A 26820-nucleotide genomic window follows, 5' to 3' on the forward strand; every position below is an offset into this window, starting at 1 on the left:
AGATGCCAGACATGGAGCACCAGCCTGCGGAAAGGGCTGAGCTGCTTAAGATTGTTGCCATGGCAACCCATCATTTCCATTGACTGACTTCGCATGCACATTCCAAAGACAAATCATACTATGGGACAGAGTGGATTTGGGGGGTGGAGAGTGGATGTGTCAAACTTAAGGTCACAATTGCTCTGGTTAATTTTCTTAGGAGTCACATGTTCGAAATAAACTGCCGTCCTGACATGATTTACCCTCAGGTTGTTCCAAATCTGTCTGATTTTCTTTCTTTCTTACGTGGAACGCAAAAGGAGATGATAGGTAGTATGCTAGTCTCAGTCACCATTCACTTTCATTACATCTTTTTTCCATACTTTTGTGCTCAACAGAAGAAAGAAAGCCATAAGAGTTTAGAACAACATGAGAGCGAATAAATGATGACAGAATTTTCGATGTATAAGTTGATAAATGCACACCCTTGTAGACAATTACAATGAGGAAAAAACAAACACACTCACCCCGCTTTCTGGATAGGTTGTCCATGCCAGCTCTGTAGTAGCCCACCTGCTGTCCATAAGCGTCTCTGCAAAATAGACAATCAGTGAGGCTTTAGACAACAGCAGCCTCAATTGCAAACACAACAGAGCATCACTGTGCTAAAAACTGTAATTTAAACCATTGCATATCAAAGCACTTCACACATTTGAATTCCACGCATAGTCTGTGGAAGGTGTAATCACAGTTTTCACTTTGCACACTAATAATGCAATCTGCATTTATCTACACACTACAGCACTGGCCTGTGGCTGATCTCAGAACAGATCCTGTGCTCTCCGCAGAGTGTCATTCTGCATCAGACACTCACTTTTCTCTAAATACACTCCAATCAGTGGAGCAAAACTGCAAGTGCCAGCTTCTGCAAATGAACCACACATGCAAATGTTTTATTCACTTTATAATTCGGTGTTTGATGAAGCTAAGCGCTTGCTTCAAATTAATGTGACACACACACATCTGCAAGCAAATCCATGGAATATTTAGAGCATAACATCAACTTAGCTGATTAAGGCCCCAGCAAATACATACGCATATGCAGTGCACACTGGCGAACATACACATGGTGTTTATGTGTATAGTGCACCTCCACTTTTATAGTGCTGTAAATCATAGAGAGAGAAGGCTAATTGTGTGATGAAATAGCTGTAAGGATATCTGGCTGTGTGAAATATTCATAAAATTGGAGTGAAGTTCTATTGATGCTTAGATCAATCCCTTATGACCGCATTCAGTCAAGTTCCTTAAGGCTCTTTGCATCTGCGAATATGGCTTCATAGGGGAACACAGTGTCACAATTCTTTCATTTCCAAACAAAGCAGCTTATTACAGTGTATTTCACAAAAATTAGTAACATACACAGGATGTTCTTTAAAACTTTGTTTTGTACAGTCAGCAGATGTACCAAACTAATTTTTCTTATAAATCTTTTTTGTAAATTTGCTATGCTTCCACAATGTATGCTCAGAAAGAATAAAAGGGAAATGGTCTTATTAATGTTTTATTACAATATTACAAACTTCTAATAACATTGTAATAACAGAAAATCACCAAGCTTTCGACCACAGTGACAAAACTGCTAACAGGCCTAACAAAACCTCCTTATTTTTTATATATATAGACACCACAGCGCCTGGGAGGCTTTAGACAGATGGACTGAATTGACACAAGTGACCCGGGATGCATCTTGTCCTCTTTTACTCTTGTCTGAGGTGCTCGGGCCCACTTGACCTACACTGCAAGTGTAACTAATGCGCCTGTTAAGAAACCTGCTTGGAAACTTGTGCCTATGAGTCACACACCTACTCACACACACACACACATACTGTATCGATTGAGATCCTGACAGTGAAACTGATGAAGAATCGAGGTAGCCATGGCCAATGTGAAGGATTATCTGGCTGTACTGTAGTTAAGGATTCCTGGGACACGACTGAGGTGCATAATAATGCCAGCTATGCATGTTTGCACAATAAAAAATACCACATTAATGGAATAGTTCACCCAAAAATGCAAACTCTGCCATCATTTACTCACCCTCATGCTATTACAGAAGTGTAAGGTAAACGAAGTGTAAACGAAAATTTTTAGAAGAATATTTCAGCTCTGTTGGTCCTTACAATACAAGTGAATGGTGATCAGAACGTTGAAGCTCCAAGAAAGCACATAAAGGCAGCATAAAGTTTATCCATATGACTCCAGTGGTTTAATCCATGTCTTCTGAAGTGATCCAATCGGTTTTGGGTGAGAACAGACCAAAATGTAACTCCTTTTCCATTGTACATCTTGCTATTGCAGTCTCTAGGCACAGTCATGATTTCAAACTCGATTACACTTCCTAGTGCTTGACACATATGCAGAGCTCCAGACAACGCTATAGGAAGTGTTATCGAGTTTGAAATCATGATCGCCAAGCAGACTGCTGATGTCAAGATTTATAGTGAAAAGTTATATTTTTGTAAGTTCTTACACAAAACCAATTGGATCACTTCAGAAGACATTGATTAAACCATGGGAGTCTTGTGGATTAGTTTTATGCTGCTTTTATGTGCTTTTTGGAGCTTCAAAGTTTTGGTCACCATTCACTTTCATTGTATGGACCAACAGAGCTGAGATATTCTTCTACAAATCTTTGATCGTGTTTTGCAGAAGAAATAAAGATATACACATCTGGGATGGCATGAGGGTGAGTAAATGATGAGACCTATTCCTTTAAGCAGCAATTTGTTTTGAATATGAATTAATATTTGTCAAGCATTAAATTACAAGGAAGACTAATTGCCTCTATGTATTTTTTTTTTATTTATTTATTTATTTTTTTTTGCCAAATATGCAAACTACAGATTTCTATCACCCTCAGAAACGGAAATATGTTAAAAATTATGATGGTGATGCAAACCTATTTGCAAGAATTCTACAACTAAGCAGCAATTTGTACCTGATCTGACCCTTTAAAATGACTGTTGTTGGTGTAACCTAACATAGTCAGGTTGATTTAGCCTATGTGTATTAAATACATTTTCCAACTTGAATAAAACCATTTAATTTAGATGTGGCATGAAAGACATTTTTCGGTTACCTGACAATTCTTTTTTTTTTTTTTTTTTTACAGTGTAACAGGATGTAGCCTAAAAACCTCAAAGGTATCAATAGCTTCTCAAAACCACACCTATAGGCTCAATTTATGCACGTTTCACCTGGCCACTGTTTTCAAAACAGCAAAATGTGTTGTCCCATTGATGTTACTCCTTTTCTTAATCTAGTACAGTCATTTGAACAGCTGCGATCACACAAGCCAATTAACGTGTGGCAATTACACTGATGTGATGCTGCTATCATCACTGTCTATGTGACTTAAAAGGCTTTGGGGGAAATGTGTCACACCAGAGCAACAGGGGGCTTTCAGCGGTCCTAAAAAAAACATGTGTCACAAAAACCATAGAGCACATCTGAAAATCTAACAACTATATGGCATTTTTATAATATAAATAAAGCATTGATCAAAGCAGAACACAGTCTGCATTTCCAAGCTGGTTATGAAAGAGATGCTGGGATGTGTAAAGAACATATTTGTTCAGCACATCAATTGCTAATAGAATTGATTTAGTCTATGGTTTTAGAGTTGGTTGTAATAGCAAAGGCCGAGAGCATATGGAGAACCAGCACCATAAGTATCAATACAGAAGACATGTTAACACACAAACATCTCATCACAGCGCTGTGAGAAATATGATACACTAAGCAAAATAATTTCACGAAAACAGACATCTGGGAATCAAGATTCTTTAGAATTGTGTAAACATGCAAGAATTATAAGTCGTAGCTGATATAAAAAATAAAAAATAATAATAAATAAAAAATAAAATAAAAAAATAAAAAAATAAAAAAAGGAAAAACACACACACAGGTACAGCCCATGTATTTACATGGAGTAAAACTGAACGATGATCCCGTATATAAAACGGACCTTATCGCTTCTCCCCTCACACTAATTTTTCTTTAATGTCTTTTTATACGTTCTGCAATATTGCACATTTGTCGCAATTTTTCGTTTATCGGTATTCAGCTGCAGAGCGAAGCATTAACGGCACTTCGTCATTAAAACTTCGTCAAATGTAAATAAAAAAAAAAAAAATGTAAATAAATAAATACATTAACTAATAATAAATAAAACATTTAATTACGTCAATTGCGAAGTTTTCGAGTCCGCAAACGGTCCGTATGGCACGTATTTTACAACTGCCACAAACATGAGTACATGTTTAGGTTTGGTTTGCATTATAATATTTTTGATGGCTTTCATAAAAGGGATCAGACAACTGATGACCATACAAGCGGCTCGGAAACAAGAGTAGCTCTGTAACAAAGAGCGTTCTCACTTACCCTCAACAGCGAGAATAACGGGAACCCAAAGGCTGTATAAGAACAGCGAATAATCCATTGTCATAAAGCTTGAGGTTGCAACATGAATAGCGGTTTGCCCATATGCCGTCGGGACGCAAAGGCTCGTTAAATCTCAGAGTACATGGTACTGGAGTGGCAAATTCACGCCTTGTACCAGTATCAAATTCCGCCTGGGAAAAAACGCATAGTTTCTGTTGGTAAGGATGCCTTCACATATTTCATTCAGAACTGCTCACGGAAGATCTCTGTCTCTCATGCTGCTATTCTACATGTGTGGCATCATCCTCAGTGTGAAAGAAGCTGTTGATTCTCTGCGACTACGCGGAGGAGTGTCAGCTGCGAGGAATAGGGGGCCAAAGCTCTATTGGTCCTAAGGCACACCCCTGCGGGACACCGCAGATAACTTACAGACGAACTACTCCCCCATGTTCTTTCATTTATGCATTTAATTGTCTTTTTAGATAAGTATTATAATGACGAGTAACTCTTTAATTGCATACTCTATTATGAAGACAAATAGCATTCAAGACCCCAGAATCCGAATTCAATGCATAGGTATTCTTTGTTGCACAGCGCCACTCGCTGTTTGTTTACTGCAGGAATTGCTGATGAAGGGAGCGACTTGGCAAGTGGCCACAAGTTAGATATTCGTGTAACAGTCATTCACCGCCAATAATAAAATCACCATCCAGCTTTCTGCTGATTAAATAATGGGATGCATGTTGACAGAAAGCCAAAGGGACACTGTAAACAACCTTCAAAACTGTAAATCAATGTTATCATGCATTGCATTTCAAGTAATCACAACCACTTTTTTTTAGCGCATTGAGATTGCTATGCAATGAAAAGTGCTTTATGAATTGAAATTATTATTATTATTATTATTATTATTACTTAATCACTGCATCATTGTTCCTGGGATATCATGTGAGATCATCCAAAGATTTGTGGTAAAAAACTCCTTGAGGGAAACAGCTTCAATCTTAGGGTAAGACAATATTTGATGATGCAGAATTTGCATATTAATGTCCTGTGCTGAGGTACAGTGTTATAGAAATTGCATGTACAGGAGGACTTATATATTTATCTGTTTCTCACCCACACCTATAATATCTCTTCAGAAGACATGGATTTAACTACTAGAGTCATATGGTTTACGTTTGTGCTGCCTTTATGTGCTTTTTGGAGCTTCAAAGTTCTGGTCACCATTCACTTGCATTGTATGGACCTACAGAGCTTAAATATTCTTCTGAAGATCTTAATTTGTGTTCTGCAGATGAAAGAAAGTCATACACATCTGGGATGGCATGAGGATGAGTAAATGATGAGAGAATTTTCATTTTTGGGTGAACTATCCCTTTAAATTGTTAACAATCATTACTAAACTAATTGGGAAGTAAACAATGAACTTTTTTGGTTCCTAATAATGTCTGTCATGCTCAGAAGAGCAACACCTCTTATAATTTATTCATTGCATCATGGTTCCTGGGAAATCACGTGAGATCCTCCAAAGATCTGTGGTAAACAACTCTTTGAGGGAAACAACATCAATCTTTAGGTAAGACAATCTTTGATGATGCAAAATCTGTATATTAATGTCCTGAGGTATAGTGTTAAATTAATCTCATTATTAAACTAATCTTTGGGAAGTAATTAATGATCTTCTTTGGTTCCCAAGTTAATTATATTACACTGGGATTTGTGGCAGATCTCATTTCACAACCACCGATGGGAAAAGCAATAGTAAGGAAAATGACATAAACATATGCACTAAATTTAAGGTTACAAAAAAGTAATAGTTGACTTAATGTTTGTAAATGATGCATATGATTTATAATGTGAAAGTATATGATAAAATATGGAAAATAATGCAGATATTTTCTATAGAACATTTTTTATTTCTGTCCCACTAAACCAGAAGCATACTGGTAAAGTGGGACAGCATGTCAAGTGATTTAAAGAGGAGTTAAGAGTTTACTATTAACTACATAGCAATAAATATATTGATCAAATGGCAGTGTAGTGCAGTTCAGTGCATAATGTATTGTATTTACATGTAATGAAGGATTTTATTTAATTTTGTTCTATTGATCATATTTTAATATATATGTAGCATAAATATGAAATACAAATGAATGCAGCTCATTTTCCCTGTTTTGAAGATTTTGTTTTAGTAGAGCTCCTGTATCTTTGGGTTGTGGTTGTGCATGTTTCTGAGGTTTTATATTAATCTTTGAGCCTACACAGTTGCAAGCAAAATTATACTGTATTGAAATGCTTAACCGTGTTTATCTTTTTCAGAGATATTTTTCCCCTAATGTTTAAAACATTACAAATGGTTAATCTTAATGTATATTTTAAAGAGACTTTAAAGGAAAATTGTTAGTTTAATATTTGAATCTTTATGCAAGCCTAGGTTGCAAACATAATAAATACTTCTTACTTGTTTAGGATGGGAAACAATGAAGTGTCCCACTTTGACAATACATGGGTTCCACTTTACCAGTATAGGCTGTAAAAAGTCTGGGATCTGGTCAAAGAGGGTCTTCAAAGGTTTATTTTCCCCAGTATTTAGTATGTATTTAGTCTTCATATTTGCATTTTGACTGAGGTTGGAGACATCCTAAGCTTTCTGGAAAAGAATAATGTCAGGCTAAATGGCATTTGGATCATAATTAAAAGTGGCATGAAAGTAAAATTTCTATTCTCATATTCACCCTACAACCTAAAACAAACATTTTATTTCCGTAAAAAAACAAAAAAAAACTTGAAACCAATAAAAGTACCTTAAAAACTCTGTTCTTCTGGGAACGTTCTAGGAACCTAAACCTAACGTTCATAGAACATTCTGGGAATTAAAAAATGTTAGTTGGGTTACCTCACACAGGGAATGGCTATAATAGTATAGTAAAGTAAAAATAATTGTCACAATACATAATGAAAAATTCCGGGTTCAAAACAAGTTAAGCTGAATCAGCAGCATTTGTAGCATAATGTTGATTACCACAAAAATATATTTCGACTAGTCGATTTTTTATTTTTTTCATTTTCAATCATGTCTGATCATCTGATGATTTCACCAGCAATTACCAAAAGACTTTGATCAAGCTCATAACACACACAAAACTTCAAATCCTCAGCCTTCTTCACATCTGTTTCAAGCAGCGATGTCAACAGGGGCGTGTTTTTAGTGTTTGGACAGTTGGCCACTGGCAGAGTTTGGCTGGGGAACATAAGACAGTAGAAGAGAGAAGGATGAGGAAGAACTGAGGGAGGGTGCCGGAGGGCCAAGCGTCGAGTCAATACAGTAAGCTGACAGAGGTGGATAAAGCAGTCTCCCTGTGTGGCTCGCTTTCAAGATGCTGCTGAAATATAGAGCCACTCGGTCCGCATGGGTGCAATAGACTGCCGTGGCGATGAAAACAGCTTTCACTTTGTCACCGCTGAGCCTGAGAATCACAGGAATATCGAGCTCTCTCAGAAACCAAGAGTAGAGCTGGTAAATGCCATCACAAAGGTCACTGCTCTCTTCTCTTTGTCATGGGGTACCCCTGAACTTGCAAACTCTGGCCAGACAATGGATTTTTATTCTTTCTCAGTAACTTAAGAGCATTAGGCCATTACAAAAGCAATAGACCATGTAGCTGTGACCTACTTCCTCTCTCCATTCAAAACACTTCATCAGAGACTTTGTTTTTCTTTCTTTGTAGAGATCATCAAGGCCTCAATGACCACAACAATGATTCAAGGGCTAACCAGTGACAAGAAGCAAATCAGAATGGGTGGAGAGAATGATGGGCATACGAAAGTATGTGTTTTTCTCAAATTTTGGTGTTTGTGCTTTTCCAGCATGATCACACGGGAAGTTTGCATGTTGTTTCCGAGAGTTCCAGTACTCTAGGATTGGCCACATTATGCCGATAAGCGCCATCGCCCAGCAGACAATTTTGCATTGGCTCCAGCATGTAACTTTCCCCTGTGGCGCAATCAGAAGCGCTATGAGTCAGCAGCATGTGAGACTTGGGTTTGTAACCTGTGTTGAAACCAGGAAGTAATTGTGTTTGTATAATCAGTGACTATTGTGATTTGGAGGTTGCTTTTTTCCCTCTAACATTACATTTATGCTCCACTGATGGTTAAGTTTAGGTTTGGGCATTCCTCTTCACTGTTTTCATCCTGTAGAGCTGAAAACAACTCATTTATGGCGCCCCTCTGTGGATATTTCACCCTGTAAATGAAGCTCACACATGCCCATTCGCCCAACAACACTTACCGTTTTGGCCACTGGGGGCAGACCTAATTTTAGTTAAAGGAATATTCTGGGTTCAATACAAGCTAAGCTCAATCAACAGCATTTGTGGCATAATATTGATTACCACAAAAATTAATTTAGATTTGTCCCTCATTTTCTTTAAAAAAAGCAAAAACCGAGGTTCCAGTAAGGCACTTAAAATGGAAGTGAATGGAGGCCAATTTTTAAACGTTAAAATAGTCACTTTTTCAAAAGCATAGCCACAAGACATAAACATAATTATAGTGTAATAAAATCACTTAGTAACCTTTTCTGTGTAAAATTATAGCCAATTTTCACATTTTTGTTGCCATGACGATGTAATGTCAACAAACCGTAAAACCCTAAAATGACTTACATTTTTTGCAGTTTTTGCTTTCTTTAAAGAAAAGGATGGACGAGTCTAAATACATTTTTGTGGTAATCAGTATTATGCCACAAATGCCGTTTGACTAAGTTTAACTTGCATTGAACCCAGAATATTCCTTTAACTAAAATCGGTCTGTGAATCTGCCTACTGTTTCTGATTTCATTGTGAGATCAGTCTGACTTTCAGAGTGCCTGACCTCAATCTTGTTCATAAATTAAGTTTTGCTCTATTGTGAAAATTGCTGATATCTGACAGGATAATTTCTATTATATATTGAATTTAGGATGGGACTCCAGAGCAGTGAAATTTTTGTTGCCCATCCACTATTTTGTAACTTTAACTGTGTGCTTGGTGTTCTCTCCAGAGGTTTAAGATTTTTTTCAAAGCAACATTATTAAGCAAATTTGTAATGACTGTATTAACTCCAAAATGCATATGGTTTCTAGTGACCAAGACCTTATTACACCTCCTTTGTTTCACCTCCACCTCCTCATCCATTTTTTTGGAGTTATGCCCCCACTACTTTAGTATTTCTCAACCTTTCTCTTATAAATCTTCTAACTATAAAAAAAAAGAATAAAAAAAAAATTCCCCCAAACTGCAAAAATGTGTGTTTTTTTAATTGGTTAATTAACAAAAGTGTATAGGGCCTTTAGTTGCCATTTTTATGATTATTTCATATATATTCAAGTTTACTATCAGAGGATATCTATTTCTTTGTTATTTACAAGACAAATGAGAGCAATATTCATATAAATCACCACTACATCTTGTTGATTTTCTGCACAACTATCAGTATCCCATATGCGTGTACACATACATGTTATTTCTTCACCCAAGGAAGCACTGTTGTTTCAGCGGTTGACTTGATTTACATTTGACATTTGGCTATTTGAAGAAGAAGCAACATGGAAGTAAACTATAGCAAGTGTAACACATGAACAGTATGATTTGGCTATACAGCATTACGGCATACAGCTATGCAATCTCCTTACACACCATTATAATTGAAATGTTTGTCTATCTATTCTGTTCCAGCATGACAATGAACCTGTACACAAAACGAGGCCCATAAAGAAATTATGTACTGAGTCTGGAGTGGAAGAACTTGACTGGCCTGCACAAAGCTCAGACCTGAACCCCTTCTGAACAGCTTTGGGATAAATCAGAAAGCCAATAGCGAGCCGAATCCCATAGTCCAACATCAGTGCATGACCTCACTGATGATCTTGTGCCTGAATGGGAACAAATCCCTGAAGCCATGCTCCAACATCTAGTGGAAAGCCTTCCTGGAAGAGTGGAAGATGTTATAGCAGCAAAAGGATGACCAACTCAGTATGCCCTAAATGTTCAACAAGCATATATGGGTGTGCTTTTTGGGTGTTTACATACTTTTGGTCATTTAGTGTATAAATCACTGGTTTCAAGTCTGTGTTGCATTTATTAAACAAACATTCACTCTTGCCAGGACAGTCTCTCACAAGCTGCTGCACACCCGTAAACAATTGTCAGGTTTCAGGACGAGAGTGGTGATCTTGGATTAGTTTTGGTCTTCTGCAGTGAAATGAGATTTGCCAGAAATCTTAGATCAGCACTTTTACTTTGAGACACTTTATACAAATGAGTCCAGGTTAGATTATGTGAATTGAAATTTCCCCATTCCCTTCATCATCCAATTTTCTACATCAGGAAAGGGTCCCTTAGCTCGGAAACAAAAATTAACCGAAAACATTTGCATTAGTAGGTTGTTTCAGCTGAACTTTTTCATTGAGAGACAATCTTAATAGGCAATATTGATGACTTGCCACATTTTCTGTGCTGTTTTTGTTTCATGGTCTTCTTCCATTATTCATTTGCTGCCCATTTTTAATCTCCAGTGAGCTGACTCAGAATTCATTTTCCATTTTGAGAGTGTTCCCCCTGTCTGCACTTGTCCATAGCATTGATTAAGTAGGCCCCGGTCGAGAGAAAATTATGTTTGGATTGTATTTTAACACCTTTTACACTGTATTTTTACCAATCTACTCTGCGACTGTTTTAAGTGTCTTCACATTTAAATTAAATTTGTAAGATTTAACAGGATTTGTGTAAAACTCCCAATAAATGGTGTCTAAAGAACACAGCTGGAGTTAACAGACACTGTAGAATAATATAATAGAAAATATTCTTTGTAGCAATAACTACAATGGAAGGAATTCTGTTGAAATTTAAAAGCAGTTTTAGGCTTATTGGGATTACTGAATTGCATGTGGTATATAGCCATTTGCTTTTTGGATATACAGTATTTGATTTGTTGTTCCCATTGAGTAAAATATTCTCTCTATACATTATGCAATTACAACATTATATATTAACTAACAAATAACTTTCTGAGCTAAAAATTGCTCCTGAGGCTCTTAAGTTTTACTCTTATGTCAAACAGTAACAAATAATGAGGCTGCATTTAGCCTTATATTAAACTACTATTTATTTAAGACTTTGCTCACTGGTTTAGCCAATCATAATGTACTGAAAGCGATGTTCTCTTCTTTGTTTGTGATGTTTTCACATTTCACATCAATGTGAATTTTACAAGAGACATTTTTACATCAATGGTGTTACCCCAATCCGCCGGCAAATACCTAGGGGGGAAGAATTGGCAAAGCTAGCCTCTTACCTCATCCAATACTAGCAACGCCCCTGGATACCATAATAACTAAATCCCCCAGCACTAGAATTTTTTTGTTTCTTAAATACAGTCAGTTCATTACACTAAATCCCAATACTGAACAGGTGCAAAAACTGACATGACAGGTTCTAAACATGAGATATGGTTTGTTTCTATTGATCAATTTCCTGCCTTCTGAGTTGAGTAAACCCATCCCATTAGCCATTTATTTAATGTGGGACTGCATTGTTTCCATACATTTTCATTGAATTGATGATGGCTGGTGTCAAGACAAAAATGATCAAAATCTGTGTCTCCTCTTATCATTGAACCCAGTCTAACTTTGCTTTTCCGAGCCTCCCTCAAAGGCACCATCATTGTTGTCAGTCAATTAAAGCTGTGGATCAAACGCTAAGCAGGGTCTGGCATTGCTTGACAGTGCGTCTTTTGGGAGTGGGCTCGGATAACAGTGTGAATGAAAACCAGCTTACTGGGGGGTTGGGCGCAGGAATATTTACTAAGGCTGTTCAATATGACTGCCATACTGACAGACTCTCACAAACTATCCAGGGAAATAAAAGCAGGCCTCACCATAGCACAGACTCAAACAGAAACAGAAACTGACATACGATATTTGGACCCTTGCATGCAAAAACAAACCATGTAATGGCCTTCATGACTTCCATGTGCATATTTGAAACTCTAGTCCCCTCGACAGGGGGCAGAGGGGAAGCACACCTTCAATTTGCCTGTAATTGTTTAAGTGTACATTTTTTAGGGAGGTTCAAGAGTTGATTTAATAGATGTATTTTAAGTATATCTTTTAATATATCGAATATGGCCACAAATATATCAAGAAAATATAGTGGATATATTTACTGTAAAATAGATAAATGTGTTTTGAACATGTTTTAATTATTTATGTTTCCTGATAAATGTTTGGGCAATTTTTAGTAAAATCAATTTATCCAAAATATATTTAAAAAGTACATTTCACAAACAATTTAGTTGGTTTTTAGCACTGTTTTTACATTTTGTACAATGTTAATAAATGTACACACTACATGTATTTCATTAACTAACATTAACAAAGATTAATAATTGCTGTAAAAAATAGATTGTTCATTGTTTGTTCATGATACCTAATGCATTAACTAATGTAAATGAGCGAAACCTTATTGTAAATTGTTACCCGAAATATTTTGTCTGTGTATATAATAACTGTGCTGTTTACAACCAGTGTTGGGTGTAATCTGATTTCAGAGTAATTAGTTACTGTAATCTAATTACTTTTAGGTTAAAAAGTAGTGTAACACATTTTATAATCAGATTCAATTAATACCTTTCAATTAAGGTAATTACTTTCAAGTACATTACTTGGGTTACTTATAAAATAATATTATTTATGTATAATACATTTAAAATATGAATGCATATGTTCATGTGTACATCTCTTTGTGTTTCTGTGAAAGCTGAAATATGTACAACAATGTATAAAGATCAGTAAAAATCAGTAAAGTCATCCAATTACAATTTAGAGAAGAAATTAGTAATTTGCATGGGACTACTTTTTTTGAGTAACATACCCAAAACTGTATGGCAGATGCTAAAGCTTACAATGCATTGCATTAAATGTAATTGAGCCTTTTTTTGAAATTTGAAGGCTTAAAATATATTGTCAATTTGGACAATACATTTCCTTCAATTGTGCTGTTTACAGTATGTATTTACAATATGTTTCAAGTATATTTTGGCAAGAAAAATTAAAAAATTTGGCTATATATGAAGTCAGACTAACATCGATACTAAAGCTGCCAGTGTACTTTGCATGGGCCCTCATCTGGCTAAAACTTCAGAAAAAACAAAACAAAAAACAAAACTGAAATCTGATCTTCTTTCAAAGGTAGAAAGCATGGCGAAAGGGCCCCCTACCCGGACTGATTCCTGTCAGTTCCAACATTGTCTCCTCTTTGCACATAATACCTGTAGATGAGTCATTAGATCCTAATTTACATTTGAGTAAACATTATTAGGTCACCACTTTCCCTTTGGCCAACAGTTTGCATTAATGAATTATATGTCAGACACTTGGCTGTATGGCCACATCTCGTTCCATTAAGCCTAATATTAATCCACAGAATGGCTACAGCCCAAATGGAGGCCCTTGTCTTTAGTGCCAGAGGCCGATTTAAGCAGTGCCAAGGCTCTGACACAAGCACAATAAATAAGACCTTGTAAGTGCTTCATAAAAATCACTTATCCTCATTTTGTGGTGGGCCAAGGTATGCTGGGGCCCAATCAGCAAACATTTGGTCAGCAGGAAATTGCTCAAATCTGTATGCAATATTCGGTTCAAAGTGATGGGGAATCAAGAGAGTAAGGGAAGAATTCCTCACACATGTTGCTCTCTCATAAGGGTTGTTGTCTTTTGGAGAGGGATAAATTGTAAATTCTCCTCCCTGCCCAGTAGGTGGTGATATGCACGAAGAATGCAAATCATCAAAAACAAAAGAAGAAGTATATGAAGATGACAATGGAGATTGATAGTAAAAAAGGACATAAATATTGTTCTGTTTCTCACCCACACCTATCATATAACTTCAAAAGATATGGATTTAACCACTGGAGTTGTATGGATTATTTGTATGCTGCCTTTATGTGCTTTTTAGAGCTTTAACATTCTGGCCACCATTCACTTGTATTGTATGGACCTACAGAGCTGAGATATTCTTCTAAAAATCTTTATTTGTGTTCAGCAGATGAAAGAAAGTCATTCACATTTGGGATGGCACGAGGGTGAGTAAATGATGAAAGAATGATCTTTTTTGTGTAAACTATCCTTTAAGCACGAACTTCGATTTTCATTTTCAGGGTTGCGGTTACCAGCACGTCACTCAATGTCAGTGGGCATTACCTTTCAAAGTCGATTCCTTTGGACTTTCTGGTTAGTTTAGGTGCTTTTTTCACACCGCATGGACGGATGAGCTTGGTAAAATAAGAGATTTTTAACTCTTGCAGATTTTAAAATAGCTGACAATCACTTCATTTTAACCCACACAGATATTGTTGGATAAAATAAATGCTTTAAATGACTGTTACATTGGCTAAGGTGTTGATTCTGTGAGAGAACATCATTATAGAAGTGGACGTCCTATTTTGAAAGGTGATGCCCACTGTCGTTGAGTGACATGCTGAAAACCATAACTCTAAAAAATGAAAATGAAAATACATGAAGCTCGTGCTTGAATAATAATAATAATACGAATAAGAATAAGAATAAAATTCAACTCAGATATAATGCTTAAGTAAAAACGGATGCAAACTAGTACTAAAATTTAGTGCTAAAATAATAATAATAATAATAAAATATTGATTTAATTCGTGATTTATTGATTAATATAATTATTATTATTTTTTTTAACGATTTCATTATGTATTCAATGATTTATTTAAATATTTCAATAATTATTTAACAATTTAGTTTTGAGAAATTTGGCCCTCCATACTTGACTGCCATTGGAATTTCAGTTGAAATCATATTGTCAGCCCAAGTAAGCTATGCTTCATATGTGATACATGTGAAGATGTTGTGCAAATGTCAACAATTAAGTTCAATTTTCAGTTGAAGTTGAAAGACGAGGTGCTTACCATATAATATATTATTATATAATATGACTATATTACAACAACATGTAGGCAGTACGCAGTACCATTTTGATAACATTTTGTACAAGGTAGACATCTAGTGGTCTTTCATCAAGTGCCTGCGCGTGAGGTGAAATGAGGTAAATCAGAGGATTTAACGCAAAATTCGCTGTTGTATAAATTGTAATTTATAATTATTTTAAAATAGGCTATAATGCATACGTAACAAGAACAGATGCATAATATGTACACATTTTGGAGTCACTGCAATAATTATAATTAAAAAAAAACCCTGACAAGTAACGGTTCAGTTACAGATATAATTGCATACCTTAACGCAAGCTGTAGTTTTATCTCATTCGCCGTTTTAATACCTTAGACTTTGATGATGTGAGTTGTCTTCATTTACAGGGCTGTAGAGGAAATCTGTTCCCCTCCGCGATCTCCAGCAGAACAAACAGCACATTCATTTGAGCTGCAGTCCGCCAGTCAGCAGTATGTTTCTCTGGAGATTTCACTTCTCTTTCTCTCTGAATGTCACATTTGTTCAAAATAGCCGCATATAATGAGGATTATAATCTGGAGTATTGCAGGCGCGTTCCTGTTCAACTTCATTTTCGCACAACGACAGCGAAGGTATGTGGAAAAATGACTTAAATAAATACATGGAGCCACAAATTTCTCAGTAGCCTAACGTATTTGAATATTTAAGCGTTTACATTTTATAGTCTGCTTTAGTTTGTACCTACAGTAGCCTTTAAGAAGTGAGGGATAGAAGAATCCTGTTGGTGATTTACATATAGATATCAGTGTGGTTGGAAATATTTGACATTACAGTATCCATGTTTTATACATTGTATGTTAATATCATACATTAGAATTGCAATAACAATGTCTGTAGTTTAACATTACATATTCAGCAGGCTGTAGATGAGTTCATTATATTACTTGCTACTCATGTAGACTATACTACATGAGCAATCTTATGTGAAGTGTGACAGTGTTGTCTTTTTGTTGAATACCAAACTCAACATGTGCTTTCACCACTTGAATATCCTTGTTTGCCCCCATTATAGACCAGTTTTCACATGTTGCGGGAACTTTACTGGAGACACAGGACTGACTGGGAGTCAGGGGTGTCCTGGCGTCTACCCATCCAACAGCAAATGTATGTGGAGAATTACAGTAAAGGACAGATGAATGGGAGATATCAGTCTTTATGCATGTCTTTACTGTTAAAGAAAATTGTAACGGGTTCAGGATGGGCAAGGAGGAGGCGGGAACCGGCAGGACAGTCAACATAACTTTAATGACTTAACTGAACTTAAAACAACATAAAACAAACATAAACATACACAGCGCGGTCGTGTGTGTCTCTCTTTCTCCCGAACTGGCGTCTCCGGCTCCCCTTTATCTCTCTCTCCCGCTGATTATTTGACTCAGCACCGGCCATGCACCCTCACGGCCCGGCCACGCCCTCATTCTTGTCACACTCCTCCCCCGCCTGATTCAGGCCGTGGTGCCATCCGGACTGGCCTACTCATGGGGGATCTCTGGAGGGGAGATGCTGCCCTTCCGGCTGTTCCGCCAGCCGATGGTCCACCCCACCTCCTGGGAACCTGGGGTGAGACGAGGGGAGGGAGAGGGGAGAGGGAAAGGGTGTGCGGGAGGGACACAGAGAGAGAGGAAAAAACTTGCTCGCCGGTCCCCGGACACGCCGTCACCTGCTCCTCAGCCACTCCTCCGCCCTCTGGCGGAAGACAGCCGCTCCTCCATGGGCGGACGGCTGCGAGTCCTCCGACCCCTGGCGGACGGAATGACTCCTCCCCTTCCTGGTGGGGGGCAGCGGTTCCTCCGACTCCCGGCAGCCGGCAGCGACTCCTCCATCCCCCAGCGGATGGCCGCGACTCCTCTCCTGGCGGACAGCAGCAGCGAGGACTCCACGACAGTGCATCCCTCCTCCTTCCTGGGTTTCAGCACCAATGTAACAGATGTGCAAGGAGGAGGTGGGAACCAGCAGAACAATCAACGTAAACTTTAATGACAGAAATGAACTTAAAACAACATAAAACACATAGACGCGCACGCACACACACACAGCATCTCCGGATCAGCGCCAGCCATGCACCCTCATGGCCCGGCTACGCCCTCCTCCTCGTCACAAGAATATTTCCAAAAATATTTCTTATTTCACCCAGTCAAGACGTAAAAGCACACCTCTTCTCAACAAAATGACTTTAGGGATCGTTTCATGTCCAGAACACAAACATGTGGGATGAGTTTTATGCCTTAGCAAGCACCACTAATGAATTAGAAACATATTTTTAATGTTTTATTTATAATGCTAGTCCATTTCCTGATCATGACTCTTAATAGAAGTAGCCCAAGTTTCCTCTCATGCTAATAAGTTTTCCATTCTTTTCTCCTCTGTATCACCCAACTGTCTTCAGACTCCTCAGGGGCGAGCGGTCTCCCTCTTGTTCTAAGTCCTGGATCTTGAGAACGATGGTCTTTGCAGATATGATTTTGTGACATATATGATGGCCACATCAGTGGGCAGCGTCTCGGCCACTTCTGCGGTACCACCAGACCTGGAGTGCTGGTCACCAATGGAAACAAGATACAAGTGGTCATTGTGTCAGATGCAAACACAGCTGGGAGTGGTTTCCTTGCTGTATACTCTGCGATTTGCCCAAATGAAAGAGGTAAAGAGGGTACCAACTCATTACCATCCAGTAGAAAGTTGCTCTTCCCTGTTATTTAAATGCAGTTTGAGTGTGGTTTGTGTTGCTCATCAGGTCTTTGGAATCCTCTCTCCTTTTTGACAAACTGAATTTTTACTGCATTTATAATTACATTTATTTCTCACACATTATACATTTGCACATACAGGTGCATCTCAATAAATTAGAATGTCATGGAAAAGTTCATTTATTTCTGTAATTCAACTCAAATTGTGAAACTCGTGTATTAAATAAATTCAATGCACACAGACTGAAGTATTTTAAGTCTTTGGTTCTTTTAATTATGATGATTTTGGCTCACATTTAACAAAAACCCACCTATTCACTATCTCAACAAATTAGAATACATCATAAGACCAATAAAAAAAACATTTTTAGTGAATTGTTGGCCTTCTGGAAAGTATGTTCATTTACTGTATATGTACTCAATACTTGGTAGGGGCTCCTTTTGCTTTAATTACTGCCTCAATTCGGCGTGGCATGGAGGTGATCAGTTTGTGGCACTGCTGAGGTGGTATGGAAGCCCAGGTTTCTTTGACAGTGGCCTTCAGCTCATCTGCATTTTTTGGTCTCTTGTTTCTCATTTTCCTCTTGACAATACCCCATAGATTCTCTATGGGGTTCAGGTCTGGTGAGTTTGCTGGCCAGTCAAGCACACCAACACCATGGTTATTTAACCAACTTTTGGTGCTTTTGGCAGTGTGGGCAGGTGCCAAATCCTGCTGGAAAATGAAATCAGCATCTTTAAAAAGCTGGTCAGCAGAAGGAAGCATGAAGTGCTCCAAAATTTCTTGGTAAACGGGTGCAGTGACTTTGGTTTTCAAAAAACACAATGGACCAACACCAGCAGATGACATTGCACCCCAAATCATCACAGACTGTGGAAACTTAACACTGGACTTCAAGCAACTTGGGCTATGAGCTTCTCCACCCTTCCTCCAGACTCTATGACCTTGGTTTCCAAATGAAATACAAAACTTGCTCTCATCTGAAAAGAGGACTTTGGAACACTGGGCAACAGTCCAGTTCTTCTCCTTAGCCCAGGTAAGACGCCTCTGACGTTGTCTGTGGTGCAGGAGTGGCTTAACAAGAGGAATACGACAACTGTAGCCAAATTCCTTGACACGTCTGTGTGTGGTGGCTCTTGATGCCTTGACCCCAGCCTCAGTCCATTCCTTGTGAAGTTCACCCAAATTCTTGAATCGATTTTGCTTGACAATTCTCATAAGGCTGCGGTTCTCTCGGTTGGTTGTGCATCTTTTTCTTCCACACTTTTTCCTTCCACTCATCTTTCTGTTAACATGCTTGGATACAGCACTCTGTGAACAGCCAGCTTCTTTGGCAATGAATGTTTGTGGCTTACCCTCCTTGTGAAGGGTGTCAATGATTGTCTTCTGGACAACTGTCAGATCAGCAGTCTTCCCCATGATTGTGTAGCCTAGTGAACCAAACTGAGAGACCATTTTGAAGGCTCAGGAAACCTTTGCAGGTGTTTTGAGTTGATTAGCTGATTGGCATGTCACTATATTCTAATTTGTTGAGATAGTGAATTGGTGGGTTTTTGTTAAATGTGAGCCAAAATCATCAGAATTAAAAGAACCAAAGACTTAAACTACTTCAGTCTGTGTGCATTGAATTTATTTAATACACGAGTTTCACAATTTGAGTTGAATTACTGAAATAAATGAACTTTTCCACGACATTCTAATTTATTGAGATGCACCTGTATATAGTGAAAGTCTTTTTTTCACATATCCCAGCTAAGCTGGGGTCAGAGTGCAGGGTCAACCATGATACAGCACCCCTGGAGCAGATAGGGTCAAGGGCCTTGCTCAAGGGCCCAACAGTGGCATCTTGGCAGTGCTGGGTCTTGAACCCCCAACCTTCTGATCAGTAACCCAGAGCCTCAACTGCTGAGCCACCACTGCCCCCTGCTGAGCTACCACTGCCCCCATATTGTAATATGACTTACATATTACAATAACTTAATAAAGGCGAAGTGTGTAATTTCTGCGCCACACTGGAAAAAAATGACAGTAAGTACAGTACTGTGGACCACAGTGTTTTAAGTAAATCTGTGAACGTTCCATGCCATTACAGTAATATTTAATGGTTCTCCATGGCAGGGGACCGGTATTGTGGGGATCTTTTGGACAAACCCTTTGAGACGATAAAGGCCCCTAACAGGCAAGATTGGGACTACCCTGCAGGAGTAACTTGTTTCTGGCATATTGTTGCCCCTCCAGACCAGGTGACTGAATTTAGAAGACAATTAAAACAGTTTTTCTGTGCCTTTCAATGTATGTTTTTTTACAACAAGATTGTTTTGTGACACCCGATGTATTACTGGAGCACCTCAACAGATAAAAGTTACTATGAAACCGAGTTTCCATGAAAATGAGTTTTTCCTTCTGTAATGTGATTTATTGAGTTGATTCCATAATTGATTTGATTGTGAAAAGTGGTCTCTAAATGACAGCTGGGTAACGTCTGAAAAAGAAAGCTGAAAAGGAAAGTTGTTTCAGAGACGGAGCAAGTTGTAAAATTTTAATGAAAGATTACCAAGACAAGCATTTGGGTAGTTGACATGAAACACTTTTTGGAAGTTTTTTCTGTTGTGTGATATGCTATACTCTGGAAGTATTTGATAATTTTTTTATAATTATTATGCATGCAGCTTTTATGACCTCATAATAATTGAGAGACTACAAGGATTTTTTTTTTCATTTAAAAAATGGTGACAATATACAAACACTAAGATATACACTTTCTCTAACTCATTCATATAAATTTGAACCTTAAAATCTTAATGTTGATAAAAAAATGTTATGCATCAACTAGGATGATCTGGTGCTCAACCAGGATTAATACATTGAAAAAAAGGCCGATTTATACTTATGTGTCGAACTTACAGCGTAAACTCGAACATGAGAACACTTGTGTCACTAGCATGGCAGATCCAGGTTCAAATCCCATGTTGAAACCAGGAAGTAATTACATTCACAAAATCAGTGATGAGTGTGATTCAGAGGTTGTGTTTTCCCCTCTAACATTACATTTTTACACCACTGATGTTTAGGTTTAGGTTTGGGGTTTGGGGGTACAGTTTATAAAATGTGGTGGTTTGCATTTATAGTTCAAGGCATGTAAGACGGTATAAAATTTTCACGTCACGATAATTGCTGAAGCTTTTATCACGGTATATGGTATTATCACGGTATTGAATTACATTACAAAAACGGGTTGAGCAATAAACAGACTTTATTTTTGTTCTCTTAATAACAAGTTTGATTACTTTTTCAATACCAAATTGGCCTTTAAATGAACAGATAACAAACAACTTTCAAAAGAACCCTGAACATTTAAAAAACTACCATCAACACCATAGATACATAGCCAAATATAACATTAATTTGATGTCTTAATATTTAAATATTCATTATGCCATGGGGCCACTGATCATTACAGATCAGTACAGCTAGACTAATTTTATCAAGGTAGCTACTGGCTACAACAGGTATGCATGTTTTTCAGGATAGCAAGCCAGTTGCTAATATATAGCTAGTTGCTAGCTACAAATGTAATAACTGCAAGTTCACTCACACTGTATGGCAACATATGATTGCGTTGCGTTCCAACTTGAACATAATATTGAAATCATCACTGTACCACATTGCCATTATTAATTACAGGACTTGGTATTAGCTGATTACAACTGTATTTTAGTTGTTACTACGAGACGCAAACATTACTGTGTAGCTAGCGGAGTTTTAGCGAACTACTCTTCAGGCACTTGAAAGCAAGCTACACATAGTTTGAAAAAATGAGCAGAACTGTCACAACTTACCATTATTTAGCTGAATTGCATGGGATGATTTTCCCGCAGATGAGAGAAACATGTTGAAGGTGTTCCCGTGTTTCACTGCCAATTTTCTGCCACATGTTTTACACAAAGGGAAACCATTACCAACCAACAATCCCTCTGCATTTTTATGTAACCCAAAATACTTCAACACTTCCGACTGAATCCTTTTAAATGCGGATAAAGGGTCGGCTGCGTTCCTCCTTCAGCCATGCTTCTAGTCCATGCTGGTTTATTTACATCAAAGTGTGCATGTGTCATTTGTGCCGCATACACACAGTATTGTGAATCTTGATTCGTTGGTGGGATACAAACTACTGTGCGATCATAAAAATATCAACAATTTGGCTATAAGTTTATCTAGAATTATTTACGGTATTTTGAAGTGCCCATGATAACAATATTGTGCATGTTAATTACAGTGATATACCGTATAATCGAATACCATCACATGCCTTGTACAGACTGATCTCACAATGAAATCGGAATGAGTAGGTTGAGTTTTCTTTAGCTAAAATCAGGGGTGGTACTAGGATGTAATCTTTGGGGGGCATTTTGATCTTCAGGGTGGGCAACTTTTTATCTCTTTGTCATATCAGTGAGTGCTTCTCCTTGATAATTTCGATTGGGTTGGTCCATCCTTGATTGTGTTTTGCCATTGGGGGTGGGGAGGTTATCACAAGGAAAATCCCCCCCCCCATCTTTTCATGGATAACATTATGAAACATAAGCAGAATATAAAAACAGCAGATGTTCCCGATTAAAACGTGCCCAAATACAATGTAATATTGTGCATGGATTTTAAAATAATCCTGAAGAAAATGCAAAGCTACAGTACCTATGGCGTAGGCTTGACGCAAAAGTATAAATCTGCCTTTACCTCAAAGAACTTTCTTCTTGATCTAACAGTTAAAAGTTCTTTGGTTTATGTAATCTAATTTGACAGGTAAATTTAATAGGATAAAATAACATTTTTGACTTAAATAGAAGCAGTTAATTTAGATGTTACCACAGGAAGCACATTTTTAGGTTACCTGCATTTTTATTTTATTTTTTACAGTGCATAGCTTGCTTTTAAAGATCACACATCTGCTTACACACTAAGTGTGAAAAAAAAAAGCAAAGATGTCTGTCCAGCAAATGAGCTGCCAATGTTATCTCTGTTCCCTAAATATTTTATTCAGATTGCAATAACCTTCCTCTTCTCAGATCATTGAGCTGAAGTTTGAGAAATTTGATTGTGGAGAGGGACAGTTTCTGCCGCTATGACTACGTGGATGTGTTTAATGGGGAAGAAATAAATGGAAGATTGGCAAGCTCTGCGGAGACAGCCCACCCGTGTAAGACCCTCAGATTATCACAGATGCTTTAATAGACCATTTACCACCCGCTCATAGCTGTTTATGGATATATTTTAATTTAGAAGCTTATTTGAGATTGTAACAGGTGTACATTTAATGCCAATGTAGTTTATTCTAATTGGTACACTCCCAAACTGGTGTTATGTCTATATGGTTAGGACAATTAAACTTTATTTTAGAGAGGTATTTTTAAGGTATCTATGGTGATTAGTGGTAATTGTTACTACAAAATTTTTCTTGTAGGCCAGTTTATTCTGATGGCAATCACCTACTGGTTATGTTTCTGTCTGATCTGAATCTAACTGCAGACAGATTCATCTGTCATTACCGGTTTAAATCCAAAAGTCTGACCACAGCCAGTGCCCCCCTTACCCCCATCAGCACCATCCCACCCACCACAGAGCCTGTAGGTGAGTCCACAGCCCACTTTCCAGACGGTTTCATTTCAAATGAAAAATGCAAGTAGCAGCGTGGCGTTAAACTGCTGTACATTATGTGAATATATTTGTTTAGGTAATAACATTGGAATGTATTGAAGATTTATTATGTTTGGTTCATATGGAATGCATTAAGCCGGTCACATTGGATGACTAATGCACTACCATTCCATTGCAGAAGTGCTTTTAACAGAAATAAATGTATGTGACTTGTGTGTTTTATGCTGTTTTTTAGTGCATTATGATAAAGAACACTATAGTTGGTCATCACTATATCGCATTAAAGCTGATCTTTGCATTCTTTTTTCCTAAAATCCCTTACATATACAGAAGATCTTTGCAAGCAAAAATGCAAAAGGACTGGAACAATTGAAAGTCATTACTGCTCTAGCAACTTAGGTAAGTGGGTGTCATTTGATTTGAATGTGTTTTTGCTTTCTGCAAACCCAAATAACAGCAGGAATTCCAAGAATTTCCTCATCTTTGATATTCCTGCTCCAGGCATCAGCACTCAACACATTCTTGACTCTTGTTACGCTTTTAGGGCTTTTACAAAGGCGTTAAAATACTACTTGTTTAGTCTAGAAATTAAGTCTCCAGCTCTTAACAAAAAGCAGCATCTTATTAAATAAAACTTTCATTCAGTCAGCATGAAATAAAAGGTCACCTGACCTTTAAATGATCCTACTTACTTTCTTAATACACATTCCTGGTTTTGTGCACAGTTCATCAGTGCATATGATTCCAAATATAAAAGTGTTTGTCTCTGTAATTTACTAGCATTTACTAGCATTTAGGATACTTACCATTAGGATATGTCAAGAAGCTCTTGAGGGTGAACTTGACCTCCAGGCTCCACATCCAAGTGTTAAAACCTCCTCAAAAGTGTGTTTCAGGAGGGCAGTATTTTCGATAATTGCAAACTTACATTCATGTCTGATTCCATTCTGGTATGTAATGACCTCTTTTTATATTCCAATCAATTCCTGATGAATAAAAGTTCCGCACGACTGTTTCACTCAGAAATAAGTAACATTACAGCAGTAAAATGGGTTACGAATGCTGCTTCATGTTGATTTTGATGAGCCAATAACAATCATAGCATTTAAAGGAGTTGTTTACAAAAAACAAAATATCCTCTCATTATTTTCTCACCCTCATGCCATCCCAAACTCATATGACTTTCTTTCTTCTGCAGATCACAAACGAAGATATTTTGATGGAGATATGTGGTGTTTTTGTCCGTCCAATGGATGTCAACGGGGTCCAAAACTTTCAAGCTCCAATAATGGACATAAAGGCATCATGAAGGTAATCCATACGACTCGAGTGGTTTAATCCATGTCTTCTGAAGGGATATGATTGCTATGGGTGAGAAACAGTCCAAAATTTTAGTCCTTATTCGCTGTAAATCTTGACATCTGCAGTGTCCTTGGCACGTTCCTGAGAGAAGCTCATTCACACACTTCCTCACACTTGATGCATGTACAGAATGCTGTACACAATCCAGACAGAGTGTTGCCAGGTTCGCTGTTTTAACGGCCAGTTGGGCTATTTTGAATATACAGACGTAAAATGATGAGTCGCGAGTTGAGTTTTGTCGCCAAAAGGTTGATGACAAACACTAGAAAGTGAAAATGCAACGTCTTATTGATGTATAATGATACCAGGATGGAGTAACTGCGTGCAGCATCAAAAACTCATCGTCTTGAATCTTGCATTGTGTTCCAATTGGGCCGTAAATCAAGCATTATAGTGAATAAGGATTTAAATTTAGCTGTTTCTTACCCAAAGTAATTGTTTTGCTTCAAAAGACATGACTTAAATCACTCGAATTGTATGGATTAACTTTATGCTGCCTTTATATCCTTATTGGAGCTTGAAAGTTTACATTGAATGGGCAATAATAAAAATAATAAAAAAATCACATCATCCATCCTTCAAAAATTACTTGTGTGTGTTCTGCAGAATAAAGAAAGTCATACGAGTTTGAGATTGTAAATTATTTTTGGGGGGAACTATTCCTTTAAAATATCAATTGTTCATATACATTTAAATATATATATGCAAATATATGAATAAAAATGTTGTGACATGCATGTCTACAAAAGTTATGCGAACCTAATAAGCCAACAGAAATAATGTGCTTGGCTGGTTTTGAAAGTTAACTAAAACTCTCTGCCACTGTTTCTGTTTTAACAATGCTAATAGATGGAAAATGTGCTCCGGCTAATACTGAGACTCAGCTCTTTTTTCTTTTTTTTTTTTTTTTCTTTATTGCAGTGGCCATAAAGCTGCTGAGTGTAGTAAAAATGGCAAAACTATACACATTTTCTACACTGACATGAATACACATTTTCTACATTGTTACAAAGAAGAAACCATGATTCAGTGAATGCTATATACACTTAACTTTCACTCTTATCTCAGCCGCCATGAGGGACCAGAGCATTCTCGCCATCTTCTCCATCATACATCTTTATAAGGAAAGAAGTTTAGCCATCCAACAGGCCAGGAAAACCATGAGTGCCAAAATCCTGGTCCTCTGTAAAAAGTGTCCTTTGGTCAGAAGAGGTGAGTATCTTTATGCAAACAGATAGTCCCGCCCCAAACTCACGGCATTGGGTTGGCTAGTGTTGCTGCGATGGGCTGATGGGATGCTCAGACAAACAGAGCAATATTTCGAAAGCACCACAGAGCCACAGTTTTTACACTTTTATGGGAAATCATATGCCTGAATTATAGCTGTCTCTGCCAATTAAACTGGAATTGGAGTAAGTATTTTAACCAACAAAAAAAATAAATAAAAAAAATACACACTTCAGCTTTAATCATGTTAATTGAAACCATCACAGTCTCCGCTAAAACATTGTGAGTCACGCAGATGTTTAGAGTTGATTTAGCTGCAGTTTGAAAGGTGATATTTTGCACATTTAGAGCCCCGCTAAGGTCCTTTGGTGCCTTTTGTGGTGTTGAGATATTTCAGGAAGGATATGCCTTTTTCAGTGTCACGGTGT

The 26820-nt window shown here is 37.5% G+C and overlaps 1 protein-coding gene and 1 pseudogene across 1 annotated transcript in view; one reads left to right on the top strand and one right to left on the bottom strand.

Moving 5' to 3' along the window:
• Window positions 1–4904, bottom strand: part of LOC127441610 (ephrin type-B receptor 3-like) — a 39136-nt gene extending 34232 nt beyond the window's left edge. The window contains exons 1-2 of the mRNA XM_051699204.1: window positions 4426–4904; window positions 507–571 (exon numbers count right to left, since the gene is read on the bottom strand). Of these exons, the coding sequence (XP_051555164.1) occupies window positions 507–571; window positions 4426–4489 (129 nt within the window). The 5' untranslated portion in view covers window positions 4490–4904. The remainder of the gene's footprint in view (window positions 1–506; window positions 572–4425) is intronic.
• Window positions 4905–17630: 12726 nt separating this feature from the next.
• LOC127441135 (procollagen C-endopeptidase enhancer 2-like) lies at window positions 17631–26556 on the top strand (annotated as a pseudogene).
• The last annotated feature ends 264 nt before the right edge of the window (window positions 26557–26820 follow it).

Source organism: Myxocyprinus asiaticus, chromosome 5 (assembly GCF_019703515.2).
Source record: "Myxocyprinus asiaticus isolate MX2 ecotype Aquarium Trade chromosome 5, UBuf_Myxa_2, whole genome shotgun sequence".
NCBI classification, from domain to species: Eukaryota; Metazoa; Chordata; class Actinopteri; order Cypriniformes; family Catostomidae; genus Myxocyprinus; species Myxocyprinus asiaticus.